At 36.4% G+C, this 23,568-nt stretch overlaps 1 protein-coding gene across 13 annotated transcripts; it reads left to right on the top strand.

The window, feature by feature from the left end:
- Nucleotides 1-2,547: 2,547 nt before the first annotated feature.
- LOC104887908 (transcription factor PHYTOCHROME INTERACTING FACTOR-LIKE 15) lies at nt 2,548-11,534 on the top strand. Of its 13 annotated transcripts, none has more exons than XR_007272359.2 (6): nt 2,548-2,977; nt 3,245-3,364; nt 4,164-4,270; nt 8,750-8,848; nt 10,837-10,902; nt 11,143-11,534. XR_007272359.2 is itself a non-coding variant. In XM_048640726.2 (5 exons), the coding sequence occupies exons 1-5, from the start codon at nt 2,669-2,671 to the stop codon at nt 11,383-11,385; spliced, it is 840 nt and encodes a 279-aa protein (XP_048496683.1). In that variant the 5' UTR covers nt 2,552-2,668; the 3' UTR covers nt 11,386-11,534. The 13 variants fall into 13 exon arrangements, 6 of the variants coding, with proteins under 6 accessions (XP_048496683.1, XP_048496686.1, XP_048496684.1 ...); XR_007272358.2 differs by having other exon boundaries at nt 2,549-2,977; nt 4,175-4,270; nt 8,747-8,836; XR_007272354.2 differs by having other exon boundaries at nt 2,549-2,977; nt 8,750-8,836.
- The last annotated feature ends 12,034 nt before the right edge of the window (nt 11,535-23,568 follow it).

The raw sequence follows: 23,568 nt of genomic DNA, 5'->3' as shown, positions 1-23,568 counted from the left end.
TTCAAGGGGTGGTGGTTGACCATGGTGGTTGGGGTGAGGTGAGAGAAAGTGAAAATGACAGTAAGAGGAGATGACTTTTAATGCTCTTAGGTCTGTATTGAATGGTTGAGATTCATTCTCATTTCTCATGTGATCTTGCCCCTATATATAGTGAGTTTATATGAGAATGCATACTTACATGAGAAATGAGAATGAATTTTACATGATATAACTCTTATGAATAAGTGATGTAACTCTAATGAAAAAGTGATGTAACTCCAAGAAATGAATATTAGAAAAAAATTCAAAATTTTTTTTTTTTTTTTTTGGCTTGAATACGAAACGATTTGTAACTTTAGGGTACCAATTTTATTTTGTGTGGATAATTTTACTAACCCGTTGATGACTTGACGCTAACATTCTTAGAAGATATGAGTTCCCACTCTTCCTGGCAATTCAACGCTATTTTTAAACATGTGATTTTCCACAAAATTTCATTACATATTAGAAGATGATATGAGGTAGTAATTAAAATTTATTTATTATTAAATAAACCTTAGAAAAGCAAAAGCAATCTATAAATATATTAACATCATACTTTATATATAAACTAATTACCACATATTTGAAGCGATATATTAATGCTCATAAATAAGCAAGTCATAAAGGCCACACACATATATATATAGCTAGGGATTGAAGGAGTGTACAATTGTGTTGAATATATAATTGTCGGCATAATACTATATTATACTCCTCATATATACTTTTGGATGTTACATTTGCCCAAGTGAAAATTCAATGTTGATCCTAAATAAAGATGCATGAAAATTTAACTGTACAAAATTCCCATGATTTTAAGTTTTAAATTGTATAGTGGCCCCAAAATCATTTTAATTTGTTATATTTTTATGGTCCTCTTTATTATGACCATTATAAAAATGCTATGTGTCGGGTGAAGTTGACTCACCTTCCTTAGTCAATTAAGAGATATTATCTTCAATTTTGCTGGTCAAATGCATGATTATCTAAAAAACAAGATTCGAGTAATAATTGAATATATATATATATATATATGTATGTATATATATATATGTATATACATATGTATATGTATATATATATATGTATATACATATATACTTCCTCCGTTTTTTTTTAGATGTTACACTTTCTGTTTTAGGAAATTTTAAATTAGATGTTACACTTTTATTTTGGGTAATAACTTCTCTCTATCTCTCTCCTATCACATGTTCACATGGGGCCCTTTTGTTTTTCATTCTCTCTATCTCTCTCCACTCCAAAAATTACCTAGGAGTCCGTGATTTGAAAAGTGTAACATCTAATAAAAAACGGAGGAAGTATATATATATATATATAATTATATATATATTATATATATATATATATATATATATATAGGTTTAAGCTCATATAAGAGCCATCCTTATGGTGAGAACCACTCATTTTTCCTCATTTTACGAAGATTTTGATCATTTCATAATATTTTTGCTCATTTTTTGTTTCACTTATTTTATGTTTTTGCTCATTTAACAATTTTATGCTCATTTATCAACGTTTTTGCTCATTTTACGGTTTGCTCATTTTACTTTTTTATGCTCATTTTACGTTTTTCTTCTTTTACATTTTTGTTCATTTTACGCTTTTGATAATTTTAATGTTTTCTAATCATTTTATATTTATGCTCATTTGTTACTGTTTTTTTTTTCATTTTAAGAAGTTTTTGCTCATTTTAAGTAGTTCTCACCATAAGAGGGTTCTCCCAACTATATATATATATATATATATATATATATATATAATAATAATATTATTATATATATATATAGTGTGTTATATACAGCAAAAAAAAAAGGCTAAATACAGCAAAACATCTTAAAAGACTAACCTGCCCTTTGGGGGGTCATCTATGACAAATGACCCCCTTTTAGGAGGGTCATCTACTTGAAATGACCCCCTTTGGGGGGGTCATCTATGACAAATGACCCCGCTTTGGAGGGGTCATTATGACAAATGACCCCCTTATACGGGGATCATCTATGACAAATGACCACCCTATAGGGGGATCATCTATGATAAATGACTCATTTCCGCCATACTCCTACCGCGTCAAACATATAATATAACCTAATACGAAATCTTTAGGCACCGGCTATTATGTTAGGGGATGTGATAGGCCCATTTCAGAATTTTTTCCAACCCTAACACATCCAACTTTATAAATAAATGTGACACGTTGGCTTGTGTGCACAAGTATTTATGGTAAGGTATTTTGCTGCATTGCTGCATCCCTGTGTACGAGATTTTTTTTAATTAAAAAAAATTAAAATTAACCATGGTTAAGTTAAACATAATTTTAGATGTTGTATTTAGCTTTTTTTATTGTATATAGCACTTATGTATGTATATATATATATTAAATACGAGTGTTAACCTAATCAGATTTACACAATGATTATCCACTCTTGTACAAAAATAAACCAACACGTAAAATTCGATATGCTGATCTATTGCTCCATTAAAATTCCAAAACTATGCATTTGGACCGAGTACCGACTTAACGTTGTTCAATTCTTTTATTCCTAGTATAAAATAAAACAAAGTGCCATGTTTTTCTAGGTGATTGAGTGGGTGTACAAGTAAAGTAGCAAGTAGCAACATTATTATTATGAGCTTATCAACTTCTGCTATTAACACAACTTCAAATTTCAACTCTGAAGCTGCTTTGTGCACTTTAGATGACTTTGCTAAGAACAACACTACTAATACTCATATCGACGAAATTGGCAATTTCCATCGGAAAGATAATCAATTTGCTCATAGTTTTCTTAATGATCAAATCAATGTTGATGGAGATAATCTACTATTGTTTGATAATAATCTCCTCCAACTTCTCTTGAAACTCGAAAAAACAGCATCTTTACCATCTTGTAATGATATCGGTCTTCGACTTGATGATTTCCATCTGCAAAATCAGGTATGTCCTATATTGTACTTTAAGAGAGAAGTATTACATTTATTTTGAAATCGTATATATGTTAGATACTTCGACTTTCTTTTTAGATGTTTTTTTTACCCGGATGATCTTTATTGGATAATAGTATATGTAAAGAGATAATATTATATTGTAAAGGGTAAAATGATACTTTACTAGTCATAGGTCTGTATTATAAACACTATATATATTGAATGTCAGGTTAATCTACGTTCTAATTTTCAAAGTGGCTTTACAATATGTATTTAGGAGAAGTTAAAAAAAGCCGACATCGACAAATCAAAAGGAAAAGAACTAGTTATGGAGAACGACGGAGAAAGCTCGGGCAATAACGATTATTATTCGAATGCTAGGAGGAAGAAGTTGATGGTAAGAGATTATGCAATAATATTAGTTCCCTTTGTTGATTTTCATTATTTGACTATGTTATAGTTTGTTCTTGTTCGTTACAATCTAGCAGCGGTTGAAAACGAAAGGAGAGCTCCCCTAATTATAAGTTATTTGATAATAAGAAAAGTACTTAACTTCATGAAGAATTATGGGTTGTTGTTTGTTATTGTTGTTTTTCTATTATTTTGTTTCCTTAAAACCAAAAATTAGATTTTGAAATTAAAAAAAGAAGTAGTTTTTAGCTATTTTATGTGGTTGGGAGAGATCAGGTGGTAGCTCAGTGAATTAACATTTCAAATTTTGTGGTATTGTTCATGATTCGAATCATCATTCAAACAATATGTTCCACCTTTCACTTGTGGTGGCAATGGGTCTCTAGGCCTGTTATCTTCTGTACTGTAGCCTTGTACTGCTTGAGCTGGTGTGCCTCGCAAGCTTATGACCTATTAAGGATTTGTATTGGAATCTATTATATTTTCTAATTAAAAAAACTACTTTGTACGGTTTGTTTTAGACTTTTACATGACTAAATTTTTTTATGATTAATTTAATTCGATTATGCAATTAATATCATAAAATTGAAAATTAAACATTTGAAAAGTAACAATGATACTGTATATAGTTTCTAGTTCATTACTGATAAATATTAGAGTAAAAATCACTGGCAAATGATTTTGTTATGAAAGTTCTTTATTTGTGGTAGTTGTTAGTTGCTACTAATTAGTATTAATTAATTGATTTTAGCTATCAAATAATTTACAAAATAGTTAGTGTTTAGTAAAACTACAGGTTGGATTAGCGAAATAAAGATGAACTACATTAAGTTCAACCTTAGCTTGTCGAAGAGAGGAGGAAGCACGCACATGATGAGCATTTGTTCTTTGGGTTAGAATCCAAATCTTTCTTTATTTGTGTTTTATCTATTTAATGTTTTCTAGTACTTAATGTTTTCAGCTCTTTGTGTAGGTTTTATTATTTTCCATCATGATGTTACTACAAAAATTGTACACAATGGGTACTATAGCTATTTCACAATGAAACCTCCTTAATTAGATAGGGAGTAAATTAATTGAATGAATGAAAATAAACTTCCTAGTTCCTACCATGTTAAACGATCTCATCAACTAATCTCACTAAACGATATAGAATATGTATACAACCCAATATTAAGAAATAGGAAACCATATGCAATTGGAATTCATAACAACATTTCATATAGGAATACATGTTGAACCACTGAACTAAACTCCTTATTAATTAACATAATATTTCAATATTTACATTGAGTTGCCAGTCCTCCATATTTACGTTTGGTATTGCATGCAATTTACGTTAAGTTGCCCCGACGTCTCCCCATCAAGCAACTATTCGCCATCTTCGACCTTATGAACGCTAGGCGTGCATAGGCGTGCATAAGCCCCGTCCGACCCTCTTGCTGTTTTTAAGCTTATCACCAATAGGCAAGAGTGTCCCTTTAAAGATACAACTTTGCTCGTGTTTCTACAAGCTATAAGGACCCATTCCAATCCTCACAAGCCTTGCGTCGTTGCCTGATAATCAAGAGCGTTTCACACCCTTCCGTTGGCATTGTGTTAAAACACTCGAACCATGCATGTAATACTTTGAATTTAGAGATGACCAACAGTGCGAGCCAATCTAGCTCATCCAGAGCAACCCGCCTCTTGGGCTGTGTTGGGTGAGCTCGCGAAAAGTCTGGTTTAGCTTAACTCGAATCGTGAAAATGGTGGGGGTCGTGGATCAAATTTTTGAGCCCAATCCACGATAGCCCGTTACTAAAACCATCCATTCCGGCCGGTCCATGAAACGATCCAACCCGGACCATAAACCGAATCAGGCAAGCCAAGTAATTATTGAACCAAATTATGTATATTTTAATCAAATTGTATATATTTTAATCAAATTGCATTTATTACCATTCAATCAAATTCAAAAATAATGAATTATTCATTAATATTAATAATTGTATATACTTGGATTAAATTTAAAAGTTTCATAGAATAATAATAAATGATTTCAATGATTAAATAATTTTGAAAAAAAAAAATCTCATGCTGCCCCGCCAGTCCGCTAGGCCCACGAATTGACAGAACCGCTTCACGAACCGTGAAAACCGATAACAGACCGGTGTGGGTCAAGCTTTTTCAACCCATGGACCAGCCCGCCGAAATCGCGAATTTCACGGTCCGGTTCTGGGCTGTAAAATCTCTGCCTAGCCCACTAGGGCATGCGGACCAGTCACCCAGCCTACACCAATGGCCATCATGGCTGTCTTGGATATTTATGGGGTCTTGTTTTATAATGAAAATTGGACCCTTTCTTTTCTCTTAATGAGAGAAAAGGACCATAATTTTTCATAAAGAATAGAAAGAATAATTCTAATTGATGGATTGGTTTATTTTTGATAATTATGAAAAAGTACTGATAACAAAACTAAAGTTTAAATTGAAAGGTTGTATTTTTGGTGAAAGAGATTGAGGAAGATGATAGGGGATAGCGTGAATTAAAAAGGCCGGAGATGAAGTATGTGTAGTGTTTGCTGTTTATAAGCATAATTTTTTTCAAATTGTGTCCTTTCAAATAAAATAAAATAAAAATAGATTGGGCCCTATGCGGAGGGGTTTTTTGCACTCCGCAAGACCGCAACTAAGGTCTTGGGCCATCTCTATTTGATGGTATATTTAACGGTTTTTTCACCATATACCCCTGACAATTTTTTTTTTGCACCGTATACCCTTTCAACTTTCCAAATTAACCATATACCCCTCACTTTTCAAAAAATACATTCACTTACCCTTAATGGTTAAACTCCGTTACTCATTAACCCCTAAATCCCCCTCTAATCCTAATTAACTAACTTAAATCTAACCCTAACACTAACCCTAACCTCTAATCTAGTATCCTAACCCTAAACACCCCTAACCCACCCTAACCCTAACCAACCCTCTCCAGCGCCACCACCTGACCTCCACCAGCCCTCCTTAACGCCACCACCTAACCCCACCACCACCTGACCCCCACTAGCCCCCTCCCCCGTAAAACCGCCTCCCCCTCCCCCTCCCTCTCCCCCTGTCCCTACGCACAAAACACACACTCTCTCTCCTCTGTTTTTCGCCGGAAAAACACACACTCTCTCTCCTCTGTTTCACCGGTCAGTTTTTCGAAGGGGAGGGTCTCGCCTCTCTCTCCTCTATTTCGCCGGTTTGTTTTTCGAAGGGGAGGGTCTCGCCTCTCTTTCCTCTGTTTTGCCGGTATGTTTTTCGAAGGGAGGGGTCTCGCCTCTCTCTCCTCTGTTTCGCCGGTTCTTTGTTTGAAGGGGAGGGGGGTTTCGCCGGTTCTTTGTTCGAAGGGGAGGGGGGTTTCGTCGGTTCTTTGTTCGAAGGGAGGGGGGTTTCGCCGGTTCTTTGTTCGAAGGGGAGGGGGGTTTCGCCGGTTCTTTGTTCGAAGGGGAGGGAGGGTCTCGCCGGTCCTTTGTTCGAAGGGGAGGGGGGATGTGGGAAGGGGGATGTGCAGTAGCTTAGGGGTGAGGAGAGGGAGGTGCGGCAGGTAGGCTGGTGGTGGGGTCAGGTGGTGGTGGCGTTAGGGAGGGTCAGGTCGTGGTGGCGCTAGGAAGGGTTGGGTGGTAAAGGGTGGGGAGGGGGTGGTGGCCGGGGGTAAGGGGCTGCTGCCTGCTAGGGTATGGGGTGGGGGAGTGGGGGCTGGGGTAAGGAGTGGTTAGGGTTAGGGACTAAGGGTATTAGGGTTAGGGTTAGGGTTTGGTTTAGGTTTAGGGTAGCTAATTAGGGTTAAAGGGAGGATTAGGGTTAAATGACTAACGGCGTTAGCCTACCGTTAGTCAAAAGGGTAAGTGAATGTATTTTTTGAAAAGTGAGGGGTATATGGTGAATTTGGAAAGTTGAAAGGGTATACGGTGCAAAAAAAAATTTGTCAGGGGTATATATGGTGAAAAAACCGTATATTTAATAAACACTGTTTAAGGGAGACTCAAAGCTGTTGTTGCTATGTTAGATAGAAAGGACGAAGGACAATATTTTTAAGCATATACAGTTCGTCATTTAACATAGGACAACTGGATAAGTAGTATGAATCTTACAAGTGAAGGTCAATTAGATTTATCTTAATCAGTTCAGCGGTGTAATATGTTATTATGTTTCATCGGTGAGGTTTTGGCTTTGGTTAGTCAAATATATCTTGTAGGCTGTAGAACGGTTATTAAGCCACGTGGTAGTTATGTACGCACAACAGTATGTCCATGCTTCACTAGCTCAAGATTGTATGGTTGTTATTTCATAGTATTCCTTCATTCGTATTTGTTCACCCTACTACAAATATATGGGAAGAAATCAAGAGCCAAAGGGCTAAGGTAACATACTCTTTTACTATCTGTGTTACTTTTTTGAAAATTTGCTCTTACTTTCAAAAGAGAGAGAGTACAATCAAAGTCTTTCTCTCTTTGTATATAGAGAGAACTTTTAGGATCATCTCGGTGCGGAAAGCACGAAGAACAAATATATGAAAAAAATGGTTAATATGTTTGACATTAAAAGAAAGGTAAAATTGATCTCAAAATCACAAATTATCGCGTGATGTATTCAATTCAACCAACTTTGACTACTAGTTAAAACACTGTTATAAATTGTTGGTGGGGGTGCAACGAATGCCATAACTAAAACCGGAACTCACTTTTTCTGCCGGCAGCGTAGAATCCTTAATAATTTTTTTACAATTTTCCCTTTTTTCCTTTTATTATTTATCCTATATTTTTCCTTAATTAGAAGCTAAGCCACATGAGTATGTATGCAGAAAAATTAGCTTCAGTATCATTTATGCCACTCATTGCACTAAAGCCAATAGGTTGCGGTGTTTTGGCTATTAGTTACAGTTGGTGATGCTAGGTGCACCAACGCCATAGATTGTTCCGTTAAGGCCCCCTTCACATGCTCCTATACTTGACGTGGCTCCACACGCTAAGAAAAGAGGCAATTAATGTGTTCTCCTTAACTCTTTTAAATCAGTTATTTCAGCAAAAACAAGTTAAGTTAAGCAAATATAAATTTAGCTTAGAAAAAATAACTTAAGTTCGGCAAAAACAAGTTACATCTCAGCAAAAAATAAATACAATTCTGCAAAACTAAGAGAGTGATGTTCAGTAAAAATAAGTTAAGGTTAGCAATAATATATGCCAGAAGTTAGTTCACTTCGATCAACAAAGATAATATAAGTTCAACGAAAATAAATGAAGGTTGGCAAATTTAAATTTAATAAAAATAAGTTAAGAATAAGATACCGGCCCTCTAATCTCTATATGTGACTTTGAAGCTAAATTTGTTATTTTGTCAAAAGCAGAAGCGGAATCGTGGACAAAGAAGCAAGCGGGAACAAATCAATGACAAGTTTCAGATTTTAGAGAATTTGATTCCCAAGTCTAATAAGGTAGATTTTCTGGTACATTCACTAGAGTCCTTGTTTGTTGAGTTGTTATTATAAGTTGTTAATATTCTAAGAAAACTAATAATTGATACTTCAATTGATACTATACCTTTTATCTGGCAAAGATGCTAAAAACCTGTAATACTTTCTTTATTTTTAGGAAAATTTGTCAAAAAAAGACCTTTTACGAGTTCAATTTTGCGAAAAAAAAAACATTGTAAAGCATTTTTTTGCGAAAACAAACCAAAAAGTTAATTATTTTTGTAAGATGAAACTTGAGACCATTTTCCGATGTTGACCCTTATCTTTCCGGCGTCGATCCTAGTAATCTCACTTCTTCCTCCATAATCACCACCTAGCCACCACTAACCAATACCTGCCGCCAACCCCCACTACACCAGCCACCCCTCTCCTTGTTTTCCATACTTATCCTCTCTCTCACTTTCCATGGTTCCCACTCTCTTCTCTCGCACCTCTCCTCCTCCTATGTGCTGCCGCTTCAAGCTCTGAGCCGAATCCCTTCTTGATTTACCTCCCTCTTCCTTCTACTTTTTGGGGTTTTTGTTTGAATCTCAACTTCGAACACTTGTTTGTGAAAATTTCAGCTTGAATCTCAAAGTTGTAAAGCCAATAATTGAATTTTAAGGTTTGACTCTCAAAGTATCAAATCTAAAAATACAATTTTTGAGTTTTTAAGTTTGAGACCTGCTCATTTGTGGTTTTTGGTTTGAAATTGAGCAAAGGTTTTCGAGGTAGTTTCCGTTTCATTCTTTGTGGTAGTGTAGTGATGGGTTTTGTGTTGGTAGTGGGAAGTTTCATGGTGTTATGGTCATGTACTTGTGGTGGGTTCTGATTTTCTGGGTTGCGGAGGGAGTAGCTATAGGGGAGGAGGTTGCGAAAGAGGGCTCCAGGTGGCGCATTGGTGGGGGTTGGACGAAGGGAGAGGAGAAGGGGGAGGAGGGAGAGAAGAAGGGAGAGGAGAGAGGTGGGGGCGAAAGGGGGTGAGGGGCTGTCGCCCGAGGATATGGAGGAAGGGGTTGGGGCTGCTGGTGGGGTGGGTTGCAGGTGGTGGGAGCTGGGCCGGGGGTGAAGTGGGGGTTAGGGTTGGGTGGGGGGTTGGCGGCAGGTGTTGGTAGTGGTGGCTAGGTGGTTATTATGTAGGAAGAAGGGAAATAGGGGTGGTCAACGGCGAAAAGTCTATGATCAACACCAAAATATAACCAGGTTTCATCTTGCAAAAATAATTAACTTTATGGTTTGTTTTCCAACAAGGGGGTGTATTTCGCAATTCACATGAAACCTCTCAAAGAATGTTTTATAAGGTTTTTTTCCTCAAAACTGATCTCGTAAAAGGCTTTTTTTTTGGGCAAAATTTCCTTATTGTGAAGGTATTATATTACCTTATTTTTCTTTATTATTTCTTAATTTTTATGAATTTTTTTTATTTATCTCAACTTTTATTATTTGTATTCTAAACTTTCTTATTTTTCCTAATTTTTTTTATTTTTCTAAACATAAGCAAAAATAAGATGTAACGACATGTATAGTATGAGTAGTTCATAAGGTGGATTGCCTAAATATCTACGAATTTACAATCAGCCGAATCAATAGAACATCATATAGGAACTTGATACTACTTATTGAAACGATTATATGAAAAATCAAGAACTAAAGACTTTAAGGCAAAGTATCCACACTAATATAAACCAATGTCAAGTTATACCCTATATCACCTAATTAAGCAACATATAACTCAATAATATACATGCGCCCTAGTTTAAACTAATAATCTCTTTCGAACAATTAATGACTTCTTCAATATAAATTTTATTTATTTTCATGTAAATTAAAGAGATTAAGAATAAGATCTCATAGATCCTAACAAGAATTATTCACTAGATATAATTTATTTTTGTCAACTTATGCAATCTTATCTTTTTTTCCTTAAAAAATAACCCTTAATGATGAAGACGTTGTTGGTGTATGATACAATAATGTTGCAGAGAGACCATGCATCCATCCTGAATAACGCAGCTAAGCGCATCAAATCCTTGAAACGCCAAATTGAGGTAATTAATATACTTCCTCTGTTTCGTTTTAAACGCAAGAAATGAATATTTTATATCTCACAAATAATATCCCTTTGTTGTATTTAAAACGAAACGAAGGGAGTACATAAGATTCCACTTTCCGTTCTTCCTTCTTTTGTAAACTCTGATCCATTGCTTTAATTTTCATTCACTTCTCCCTTTGTGCATGCATACATTTTGTAACTCCTCGTATCACATCAATTATATTATGTGACACAGATATTGTCGACATGGCCTGAACAAAAACAGCTCGAACAAGCTTTTTATGTACCTGCATCTGCAATACATGCGCTTACGATGATGAGGCCATGTACGTATGCATTTGGTAGTGCTGAACCATCGTCTCATATGCCAACAATCCAAGCAAATTTGTGCCCTCCTCCTCCTGCCAACACATTATTCGCACCGTTGTTTCCTTCAACTACTCCATGCCAATATCCGGGGAAGAGTAGGATGAATTGAAAGAAAACTGTTTGATTGTTTTCTAAGTTCTGATAATAACAAATATGGTACCTTTAACTATTATATACTTTGTGTAGTTGTGTATGTGTTTACTTTGTTATGAATGGAATATTTTCATTATAGAGCTACATTATCCTTTTTTTCATAAACATTATTTTGGTAGAATGAACTAATTAATAGATTAATAGTTTCGCTATTAGATTGGGAAAAAGATCAATCGTTATTTTTTGGTTTTGTCCGATACATTTTTCTAAGAATATATAAAGTACAGGAAGCCATCAGTAAGTAGAAATTCATCATCTTCATGCAGATTCTTACGAGCTCTTAGGTCATGTCCTTACTGTTCTTTCGTAATAACCTTAAAGAGTAACTCCAACAGTTGCCCTTCTAGTCGGTTATGTAGAGAGATAGCGCAAAAGTAATATTAGTTTATGTGAAGTGTGACTTGCGCGAGAGAAGAATGGCTCGGCACGAATGGTGCGCCCGCACCAAATGAAGGTGCGCCCGCACCATGTCAGGTGCGCCCGCACCAAGTAGTGGTGCTCCCGCACATTCGCTACGACGATTTCAAGTTGAGGCAGAAACTTTGGTGCTCCCGCACTCGAGGCATGTGCGCCCGCACATCAGGCTGGTGCTCCCGCACCAAATTGGTGCTCCCGCACCTATCGGGGGATGCGAAATTTTCGGTGTTTTTTTATCTTACGACTTAGGGCTTGTATCTTAGACTTCATATAAATATGTTTTGTCATATTTAGGGCTTTTAACCACAAAAACTAAGAGAGAGATTAGAGAAAACACAATAGAGAAGATTAGAGAGAGTCTTTGAGATTCAATTGAAATCCATTCAATTGAATCTTGCCTATTGTATTTGTAATCGTCTCGTTCATAGTGAAGCGATCTTTTTCCCTGCCTTGAGGACGTAGCTATCACGTTGATAGTGAACCTCGTTAAATCTGTGTGTTTTATTCGCTTTCTTGTTTTTCTTTGTGTGTGCTTGGTTGTTGTGAATTCTTGTTGGTTTAATTAAACGCTTCCGCATAACAAGTGGTATCAGAGCTACAGGTTAACACCGGGGTTAATCGCTTTTGGGACATGGCAACAACAACCTTAAAGATCGACAAGTTTACGGGAAGGAATAGTTTTGGGCTATGGCAGATAAAGATGAGAGCTTTATTGAAACAACAAGGTATCTGGAAACCATTGATTAAGGGTTTCACAACGACATCAAAAGAGGGAAATCTGACTGGTCTAACTGAGGCGAGTTGGAATCTATGGAGGAAAGAGCACACTCCACTATCTTGCTATGCTTGGCGGACGATGTCATCACAGAGGTTGCAGATGAAATCACGGCTGCAGGTTTGTGGTTGAAACTGGAGAGCTTGTACATGACAAAGTCGCTCACAAACAAATTGCTATTGAAGCAAAGGTTGTTTGGCCTACGCATGAGAGAAGGTATGTCCCTAAAAGATCATCTCGATCGTTTGAATTCTATTTTACTGGACTTGCGTAATTTAGATGTTAAGATTGAGGATGAGGATGCTGCGTTGATATTGTTGGTTTCATTGTCAAGTAGCTATGAACATTTTGTAGAGTCTTTTGTGGTTGGAAAAGACACTGTGTCCCTAGAGGAGGTAAAGTCGGCACTTTATACTAGGGAATTGCGTCATAAAGCAACTGGTGATATGGTAGAGGATCGTGATTATTCTGCAGGTTTGGTAGCAAATGCTGAGAAAAATAAGGGAGATTCGAGTAGGGATAGGAGAAAACCTAGGTCGAAGGGCCCTAAAAGTAGTGATCTTTGCCATTATTGTAAAGAACCGGGTCATTGGAAGAGTGAATGTCCTAAGAAGGATGGTTCGGCTTCTTTTGCAAAACAAAATAAGGTTGACTACGATTCTGAGGAGGATTTAGCTCTAATTGTCCATGAGGAGAAACGCTTAGAAGATAAGTGGGTTCTAGATAGTGGATGTTCTTCACATATGTGTTCTGACAAGGAGATGTTTTCGACCTATAGCTTATGCAAGAGTAGTGTTACTTTGGGTGACAATACGGTGTGTGAGGTGGTTGGAGTAGGCTCTGTGAGGTTTAGAATGCATGATGGGAGAGTTAAGGATCTTAGAGGCGTGAGGCATGTTCCACAACTTAAGAGAAACTTATATCTCTTGGGATGTTAGACCGTAAGGGTTTTCGATTCCAAGGAGGGATGGAGTTTTGCGTGTGGTGAAGGGTTCTTGTGAGTTACTTCGTGGCGTGAAGTCAGGTGTGGGTAACTTGTATGATTTGCAGGGTACGGCACTGGCTAGAGATGATTCTGAGTTGAAGCTGCATTCTGGGTTGAAAAATGATGGTCTTGAGTGTGAGGTGGAGCTTATGGGGGTTCTACACATGTTGAGGGTCAGAGTCAACGAGAATGAGTTCAACAACCGGGTTGAGAGTACTACTTGGGCTGAGGATGAGAGTGTCAACAGTGAGGTAGAGTTTGTGGGAACTTCTACACAACTGGTTGAAACTAAGGGTCATCAAGAAGAACAACCAAGGGTCTCTCAGCAGCAGATTGGTATGATAAGGTTCGGTTCTATCGATACTTGTGTGCCAGCTTATAGCTATGGGATCTCGAGCGACATGTCTTTGCCAGGGAGTGTTGGGTTGAGAGGTGATTCTGGGAGAAGTCACCAAGAGGTAGCTAGATTGGAACTCCAGGAGGAGTTGCCTGCGTTCCAGTGAGAACGGGGTGGAGTGCTCCGGCGCGAGCATAGAAGAACTTCGACGGAAGTTCCCCTGCGCCAAGGGTGATTTGTTTTGGGTACTTAGACGTAAGTGCAAATGGCTCTAGTTGGAGCAACTGGCAGGGTACTGGCTCGTCTTGATTAAGGTGGAGCTAGTGTGTTTGCGGTTCAGTGAAGGCGATTTGATTTCCGACGGGTAATAAATTGGGTTTCAGGTGAATGCGCAACATGGGTCTCATAGGCTGTGAGACAGGGTCGTTCATGATGAGTGGTCAGCGATCTTGGCGAGATTGGGTGAGACTCATATGAGGGCAAGCCTGGCATCGGGTGAAAGATGCATGAGCAGGAAGGGAAAGGAGTATCTCGCGTACTGTTGCAGAGATACATGCGTGTTGATGGTTTCGAGGTGGAGTTGTGTGGTAGATGCAAGTCAAGGTGGAGATTTGTGAAGTGTGACTTGCGCGAGAGAAGAATGGCTCGGCACGAGTGGTGCGCCCGCACCAAATGAAGGTGCGCCCGCACCATGTCAGGTGCGCCCGCACCAAGTAGTGGTGCTCCCGCACATTCGCTACGACGGATTTCTTCAAGTTGAGGCAGAACACTTTGGTGCTCCCGCACTCGAGGCATGTGCGCCCGCACATCAGGCTGGTGCTCCCGCACCAAATGTTGGTGCTCCCGCACCTATCGGGGGGATGCGAAATTTTCGGGTTTTTTTATCTTACGACTTAGGGCTTGTATCTTAGACTTCATATAAATATGTTTTGTTATATTTAGGGCTTTTAACCACAAAACACTAGAGAGAGATTAGAGAAAACACAATAGAGAAGATTAGAGAGAGTCTTTGAGATTCAATTGGAAATCCATTCAATTGAATCTTGCCTATTGTATTTGTAATCGTCTCGTTCATAGTGAAGCGATCTTTTTCCCTGCCTTGAGGACGTAGCTATCACGTTGATAGTGAACCTCGTTAAATCTGTGTGTCTTTTATTCGCTTTCTTGTTTTTCTTGTGTGTGTGCTTGGTTGTTGTGAATTCTTGTTGGTTTATTTAAACGCTTCCGCATAACAGTTTATTAGGAAAGAGAATGATCTTGGTTAAAGAATTGATGTTCAATTCTTCATGATGGATCAAGAGAAAAGAGGAGCAAAGAAGGAATTGGAGGAGAGAGAAAATATGATAGGGTAGGTTATTAAAGATTAAAATAGAGAAATACGATGACCACAAGTTGGAGGATAACTATTCGGAGTAAGAAATATATGGGATTGATGAAATGAAAAGGGTAAAATGAGGTGGAAGATTGAGAAAATAATAAAATAATTAATGACTACAAACTATAGAACAATTATTGGGTATACTCTTATTGTTCTTGGGTTATGTCCTTAAGGTTTCAATCTTTTCAAATTTGATCAATTTCGCATTAATTCATTCCTATCACATTAATGGCCGTCTATGAATAATATCTTTCAACAACGGGACCATATCACTAGATGCAGCAAGTCCAAACAAAGTGCAAAACTACTTCAATTTTTTTTGTTTAAGATCAGAGAGAAGTTGAGAGATAACACCTCCCCCCCCCCCCCAAAAAAAGAAATTAAATTATTCTGAATTTAAGAATTGAGGAAACAATTAAATTTTCTAGAAAAAATAATACGTCCTGTTTTAGAATTACGAAAATCATATTCTAATTTATAACAATTATAAATTTATCAAAAAAAAAACAATTATAAAAAATTATATGGATAATTATCTATTTTTTTACAAATTAATGGCATTGGCCAGTTGTCAAATTGTATGGGTTTAATATATATATAGCTTTGACGATATCTGACATTGGTGATCATAATTCAATTATAAGTTTATAATAAATCAAAGAGTAAGACTTGTGTGGACCTGATACACAATAACGTTATATATTATAGAACAAAAGATCATGTGTGCAAAAAATTATACGTGGAGCACATAGTGACTCCTATTAAATATAGACATATAGTCACTCTTTTTTCTTTTACATATCGAGCGATCTTTTTTATAGCATATACTCTAATTTGTAAGTAAAGTATTGACTTAGACAAAGTCACCTTGTTATAAATGTTTTTCACAAATAAAGTCACCTTTGTATATTTACCCTAATTAAGTAATCCGTAATTTGTCATATTGATCCTTGTTTAAAACATAGTGACCATGTAGGGTTTTAAAGAAACGCTTCCTCTTTCTTTTTTCTTCTCTCAATTAAATTCTAGCCTCCTTTAACCCTTTTTCATTAGTTAGGGGTTGTCATGGATGATTTCATCCATGGTAAGCCCCTTTTCCCCTATTATTTTCAATTTTTAGTTCATTTTCGTGTTTTATTGAATAAATTATAAGTCTCTCTTTATGAGATTTTTTCAGACCCTATTATAGGAATTTTAGTGTCTGTTGTGCAGATCTCCTTCTCCCCTACGGAAGTTATGAGTATGGTTTTTTTTTTTTGTCTTTAGGTATGAAAAAATGTTCTCATTGCTTGAAGTTTGAGACTCAACATGAATGTATTAGAATCTCAGGTATGGTCAACATGACTCGATCAAGAATGTTCTTCCCAAACTATGTGAGAATGATAGATTTTCTCATCAATAGTTGTTTGATTCAGCAAATACAAGGGGGCTACGCTTTATTATTCGATCTGGTTCATTTTAATTAGTTTATTCGAAGACAATTTTGATTTAACCTTGTTTGATTGTATCTTTTTTTTCTATAATACCTATATATGTAAATGTCGTTTGACTTTAATTTATGAAAGTTCTCTTTCAAAAAACAAAAAACATAGTGACCATTTTCTTAGAGGCAATGAACCGAAGTACCAGACACTTGTATCTGTATGAACCACTAGCATACTTCTGTCACTATGTCAAAACAAATGTCATTATATATTTCACGTATATTTTTTGACACACATGACATTTTGATTTATAATAATTTTAGTGGGAATCAAGTTCACCCAAGACTTTATCAAATCAAATACCCTAATTACTGGTATTGTATGCATCTGCAATTATGATCCACAAGGATATATACGACGTGAAGATTTCCTCATTTCTACGGTAGCCAACTCAATTCCAAATTACTATATATAATAATTACTCAAATAATGTCCACTTAATTATTTAGATCACTTAGTTTTATATCGTAAGTAAAAAAACGGCATTGTTCCTCTAAAACATAGTGAAAAAGGCATTGTTATTTTTCGATCTATATTTACTAGAGCTAGTAATCAGGTTGAGTTCGTGTTCAGGTCGATAATATATAAATGGGTCCAAAATTTCCTCAACCTAAACCTAACCCTAACCCATTTAATAAACAGGTTGAAAAACTCAACCCTAACCTCGTGTTCGGGTGGATAATTAATGGATTGAAAATCGCTCAACAACCTAACCCGTTCAATAAACAGGTTGAAAACTCAATCCTAACCCGACCTATTAAATAGATTATCCTTATAATTCGTTTAAGTCATTCAATCATAATTATTAAATATAATAATTATGTTCTTACAAAACTAAATAAGCAATTCACTATTAAAGTATATGCATGTTTAGAGTTTCTTAGAATAATTATGACCTATTTTAGTGATATTTTACCTTTTCCTTAACCAAAATTTATATTTATCAATATATTTTATCGAGAAGTTTCTATATCTATACGTTAATAAGGTCAAAGAACCTAACCTTTCTAATCAAATGGATTAATCGCGACAACCTATCTACTTAAATGGGCAAAAAATCTCAACCCTCACTCACTTATTTTGGATTAGATTCAGATTGAGTTGTCGAGCCGAGTCGACTTTTGTTAGCCTTAATATTTATCATATTTCAAGACATAAATCGTATCTATACAAATATATTAAAAGGCGTGTATAAACAAAATTATGTGCCACGTGGCGCTCTCCCTAGGGAGTTTTAGTTCATGTCATCCATTTACAATAAAAAAAATTTAGAAATTGCGTAGTATAGGGTTTGATCCCGACACCTCAAGTACATATACTAAAGTCTTAACCACTAGACTAAGTTGTATTTAGTGTTATTATCATAAACTATTATATTAATAAATGAAATTTTTTCTTACCCGGGACATAGCTCGAGTCTAATAACTAGTTTTACCCTGAAATATGGTAAATATTTCCTTGTATGCCTCCTCTTTCTCTTCACCATTCCTCTCTTTTCGTTTCATCTACCTTTCTGTATCTATTATATCTCTAAACGATTCTCGGACTTCTCTCTACACAAACAACCCCTCCCCAAAACAAAGCCTAGGCACTCACCAGCATACCAGCAGCGCTTATTTTTTCGGCGAGTTCACTCATTTTTCGTCGTCTTTTCATTTCTCTGATTGGGTTTTTTTTTTCTAGTTTTGCGCTCTTTCTTCGCCGTGGGCAGAGACAACTTCCGGTAGCCTCCAATTCGTTGGTTCCCATCCCCGCCGCGTCAGTCAGGTTTTCTTCATCTCCCCTATTTTTCGTTTGCTATTTTCGCGACAATTTGGCCTCCCTTTCCCCTGTTAGTGTTAGTTGTGGTAGGGTTAGTTTTCGTTTTCTGTTTGGCCTCCCCTCCCCTTTTGGTGTTAGTTGTGATGGTGTTCGTGTAAGTTCCGGTTTGCCCTCCCCTCTCCCTCCCCTTGTTTATTGTTAGTTGTTGTTTGACCTCCCCTCCCCCCTCCCAATGGTTATTGTTAGTTTGGGTTGTTGTGCGCTTCCCTTTCCCCTTCCCCTATTTAGTGTTAGTTGTGGTTCTTCAGGGCTTCCCCTCCCCTGGTTAGTATTGGGGCAGTTGTCGACTTTCCTTCCTCGTCCCCCGGCCCGTTCGAGTCATTATCATTTTCGTCGTCGAGTATCGACCCTAGTTGGTTATTTTTTCGTGTTTTTAAATTCACTAGTAGAATAAATTCTAATTGTGGCGGTCATTAAGTGACATATTGTTGCAATTTTAGGCGCATCGCAATTAGGGGTGCAACCACCTATTATTACGGTTCCTATCCAACACCACAACAACATGTATGTTTTTTAAATAAAAAAATGAAGCCTATTATTGCAGTTTTGGGTAGGTTTCGCAGCAATAGGTACTGGTACAGGTGATGAGTGAGAATTTGGTCTCACTCATATGCATATTTTGGCAAGATTTACATGATAATTTTGGATCCAAATGCACTTTTCCCCTTAATTTCATCATTTTTCATCCTCTAACAATGCATGCTAGGTAGATGAAATTTCATGGTTCTTTCCCCTCTCCTTTGACCACTAACTATTGTTGATGTGTTTGTTTATGAGGAAAAAGGCAGAAAGGAAAACGGAGCGGGCGCTCCTTGTAAAAGAGGAGCGGGCGCTCCTGAACGTTCCTGTACATGACAAAGCAAACCAGAAAGTTGGAGCTAGGAGGGAGCCACCAAGGAGCTGGAGCTCCTAGCATGAGGAGCAAAGGAGCGGGAGCTCTCAAGGAAATAGGAGCGGGAGCTCCTTTATGCGTTGAGGATGGTAAAGGAGGGCAGAAACTTTGGAGCTACCAAGGAGCTACCATTGAGCAAGCGCTCCTTGGAGCACATAATACAAGGAGCGGGCGCTCCTTTATATTGAGGAGCGGGCGCTCCCCACCTGCTGTGCAGCCACTTTTGTTGGCAGAAACTTTGGAGCGACCTAGGAGCTACCAAAGAGCTCCCGCTCCAGCGCCTCATTTTGTTAGGAGCGGGAGCTCCTGTTTTACAAGGAGCGGGCGCTCCTTGTTATTTTCGCGATATTTTTATGTTAAACGCTGATTTTAGCCTCGTTTTTGGGGGATATAAATACCTTTTTCACTTAATGACAAATTAACTTTAATTCCAGTAAATCATTTTTAGAGAGTTCTTAGCTAAATCTAGTGAGATAAAGTAAAGTTCTAGAGAGAGAAAGTAGATTTCCATGGTTTTGTAGCTTGGATTATGACAAAAATTATGGTTTTTATGCAAGATCTTCATTTCTTCTTCATGGTTTAAGTAATATCTCCTCTTCTCTCTACTTCTTATACTCTTATCTTTTTGTTTATTTAAGTTTTATCTAAAATTAGTTCAACCCATGTTTAGATTTTAGTTTTTATCTTAATCTTGATTTAGTTGGTGTGTTGATTGTTTAGTTGTTCATGTTTGATTCATTTTCTCCTTCTATTAGTATCATCATGATGACTATAATGATTAGTGAGTAGTTAATTAGTTGGGGGTTGGGGTGAAAACCCAACCATGATTGATTTTGGCATTTGAATAAGAAGATAGGGGTTCTTTGGGTTTCTTAATCGATCAATAGCATAACTATTATCTACTTGCATTCTAGAATTATGATGTTTGTTGATTTATGCTTTAGTCAAGTTGAGAGAGGAGACTAGAGTTGATGTTCATGTTATTTTCTTACTTAATTGCTCATGAGAGTGAGAATTGAGTGAGGGTTTGTTATTTGATCCTTCCCCCTACATTCGCATTTCTTACTTCCTAAATCATGATTGGATGGTGTTTATCCCCTTCTCCCAATGTTTTTATCAATCAATTTCTTGTCTAATCATTTAGCTTTTTCTTAAGACCTTAGTTGATTACTTAATCTAGTTCTTAGTTTAACAAACCAAACCTTTTGCTAAATCTTCGTCTTAGCTTGCAACAATTAGCAACATTGGTGTTCTTCTTGCTATTCCCTGTGGATTTCGACCCTTACTTATCACTTTACTTAGTCTAGTGATTTAGTTAGGTTTGTTTGATTTTAGGAAGCTAGTGACGACCTAGTTTTTCCTTTGTCAACAGGTAAAAAAAAATTTACTCTTTGCCATAAAATTTAAAAGGAAAAAAATGCAAGAAGAAAAATAAAACACACAAATTAAAAGTAATGACAAATAATGCTTATAGGAAAACATAAAAGATACAAAAAAATCAACATATATTAAAAAAAATACAAAACAAAAATATAAAAAGCAATAACAAAAAAAAAAATTAGAGTCTCTAACAATTTTATTGATTCTTAACAAACAAAAATGAAGAAAACTAAAAAAACTAAAATATTACCCTACAAAAATAAAATCGGTAGCGAGGAAAAGATGAGACTGAAAACAAGGATGAACGGACAGTGGAATATGATCCATGATAGATCGTAGGGCTGAGATTCCAAGAAAATTCTCTCCTTTTTCAACACCTATGTGAATGTAGAGGACAGAGAAAACCTCCTATTTAAGAAATTTAGGGTAAATGTTTTCCCTCAACACATCAGCCTCAACTAATAAGGGTAGTTGAGAAATCCGTCAACACGATCCGATTTGTTGCGATCGATTCATCAACTGAAATAACCCAGATGAAGTCTCGTGAACCTTCGCATGCTTCGATCTTGGCATCAGGTGAGAGAAATGACTGATCAAAGTGAGAGGAGTTATGGGGAGAAGGGAGGGTGAAGAGAGAAAGGCAAGAAGATGAGTAAGGGATGAGAAAGGGGAGGCGAAAACGGCCGTGAGTGATTCATGAGAGAGGCGAAGATGAGTGGGTGGGCTGAAGGAGGAAAAACCCTAGCATGTTGCCTTTATAAAGACCCGCTAATTTTTTTTAGGTCAAGCCCACATATATTATTGTGGTTCCCACCCAGAACCGCGACAGTAGATTGAAAATTTACTTTTTTTAATAATATTTTAATCTATTACTGTGGTTCCGGATGAAAACCCCAGCAATAGCTCTGGTCAAACTAGTCAAACATTTTGAAATATTTCCGTTGGCATTTATTGTTGCGGTTTCTACCCAGAACCGCATCAATATGTTGATTTTCGAATTTTCTTTTGACGTGGTTTATTGTTACGTATGGGTAAGACCGCAACAATTCTGCCGCAACAATAAGTAATTATTTTACTAGTTATTCTTGGTAGTATTACTATGAGTATGTGTTTTGTTTTCTCAATCTGCTTGGTACTTTTGTTTCTTGCTGGAGGCAGTCATTGTGTTCAAGGTGTTAGGTGTGATTGGTTCGAGTATGCGTGACAAGAGGTTTCATGGCTGGGGTTTGTTCTCTCCGATTTTATAAATCAGATGTTTGTTCGAGCTCTAACTATGGTTGGATCTCCATTTTGCTTGATAATGATCTTATCAATCATTGCCTTGACAAAATAAAATATGAAGGTGGCTCCCCAATTTGTTAATTAGGTTTATAGCACATCAACTCAGTTGAGCTTTTCCTCACAAGAGAAGCCCGAAATACCCATCCCAAAGGGTATTAAGTCACAAAAGACCGTGACTTGGTCATGTTGCGAGTTTCTCAACTTGTTGTTTCTTTGTTGCCCCAATTATGTGAAGCCGATCCACTCCTCCCTCTCCTTTCTTCAGAACTCTGGCGATTGTTATCCATCAGCAGCAGAGCCACACAGTTATCCAACCTCAGAGAGCTCTAAATCAAGCAGATTTCTCCCAGTTTCAGTTATTTACGTTGTTGTACTTGTTCTATAAGATCACGTAATGCTTAGTTTAATTTGTTTGTTTTTGGAATCGATATACTATTTTTAGAATATAATCCTGTTTTTTAATTAATCTAAATTTCCTCGTTGTCAAAAAAATAACTTTATGTATCTAAGATTAGATTTTTTTTTCTTGTAATTTAATTCTCTTGAGACTTTTTTTAGCAAATATTGTTGACATAAGTGCAAAAATCAATAAAAAATAAATATTTGAATGCTTGTCACTTTGGGCAATATTATCGAGCTCTAAGACAGTTCGACATGATTTATTAGTAACAAAAAGAAGTCTAGGAAAAAACTTTTGAGATCTATGCCGTGATACTCATAACTCATACCATCAGCAGATATAAGAAATGAAATCATAATAAAAATATGGGCTGTATATAACAAGTTTTTTCAGCTCACTATAAACCGAATATAACAACTATTTTCGGCCCACCATATAGTGAGCCAATAATTCTTTTTAGTCCACCGTACGGTGAGCCAAAAATTAATTTATCCAACGACTAATTTTTTTCGATTAGTTCGTAGAGATAGGACGTAGAAAAGTAGATTGAGAAATAAGGAGAAAGACTGATAGGGGTGTTCATGGATGGTTAACCGTCTCGAAATAATATTTTGGTTTGGTAATCGATTAAATTATACTATTATGTTTTACTTAAAGTACATGTATATTTTTTTATTTTTTTCTGCATATATTTTATATAATATATACTCTAATTATATGTATTATAAAGTGGATAATGTATCTTTTAGAAAACATAACTAACACAAATAATTCAATCCATTTCCTAATTATAGTATTTATATTAGTACTAGAGTTTTCAAATAATAATCATATACTTTCTCTAATTATAGTAACTTAGTAACAAATATTAGAATTAATATAATTGTTTGAAAATATTTCACAATAATTATATAGAGGAAAAAATATACTTGGTATTCCGGTTAATCGTTAACTCAAAAATCATAAACGTAACATTACCATTTAACAGC

The sequence above is a fragment of the Beta vulgaris genome, chromosome 3, assembly GCF_026745355.1.
Source record: "Beta vulgaris subsp. vulgaris cultivar EL10 chromosome 3, EL10.2, whole genome shotgun sequence".
NCBI classification, from domain to species: domain Eukaryota; kingdom Viridiplantae; phylum Streptophyta; class Magnoliopsida; order Caryophyllales; family Amaranthaceae; genus Beta; species Beta vulgaris.
The sequence above is the reverse complement of the archived record's forward strand: the minus strand, read 5'-3'. Positions and strand labels throughout refer to the sequence as shown.

Excerpts from the sequence above, each read along its gene's own strand:
- LOC104887908 (XM_048640726.2), top strand. The coding sequence starts at position 2,669 with ATGAGCTTATCAACTTCTGCTATTAACACAACTTCAAATTTCAACTCT. Across the intron at positions 3,365-8,746 it reads CTAGGAGGAAGAAGTTGATG|CAGAAGCGGAATCGTGGACA; the intron begins GTAAGAGATTAT and ends TTTTGTCAAAAG. Across the intron at positions 8,849-10,836 it reads CTAATAAGGTAGATTTTCTG|AGAGACCATGCATCCATCCT; the intron begins GTACATTCACTA and ends ATAATGTTGCAG.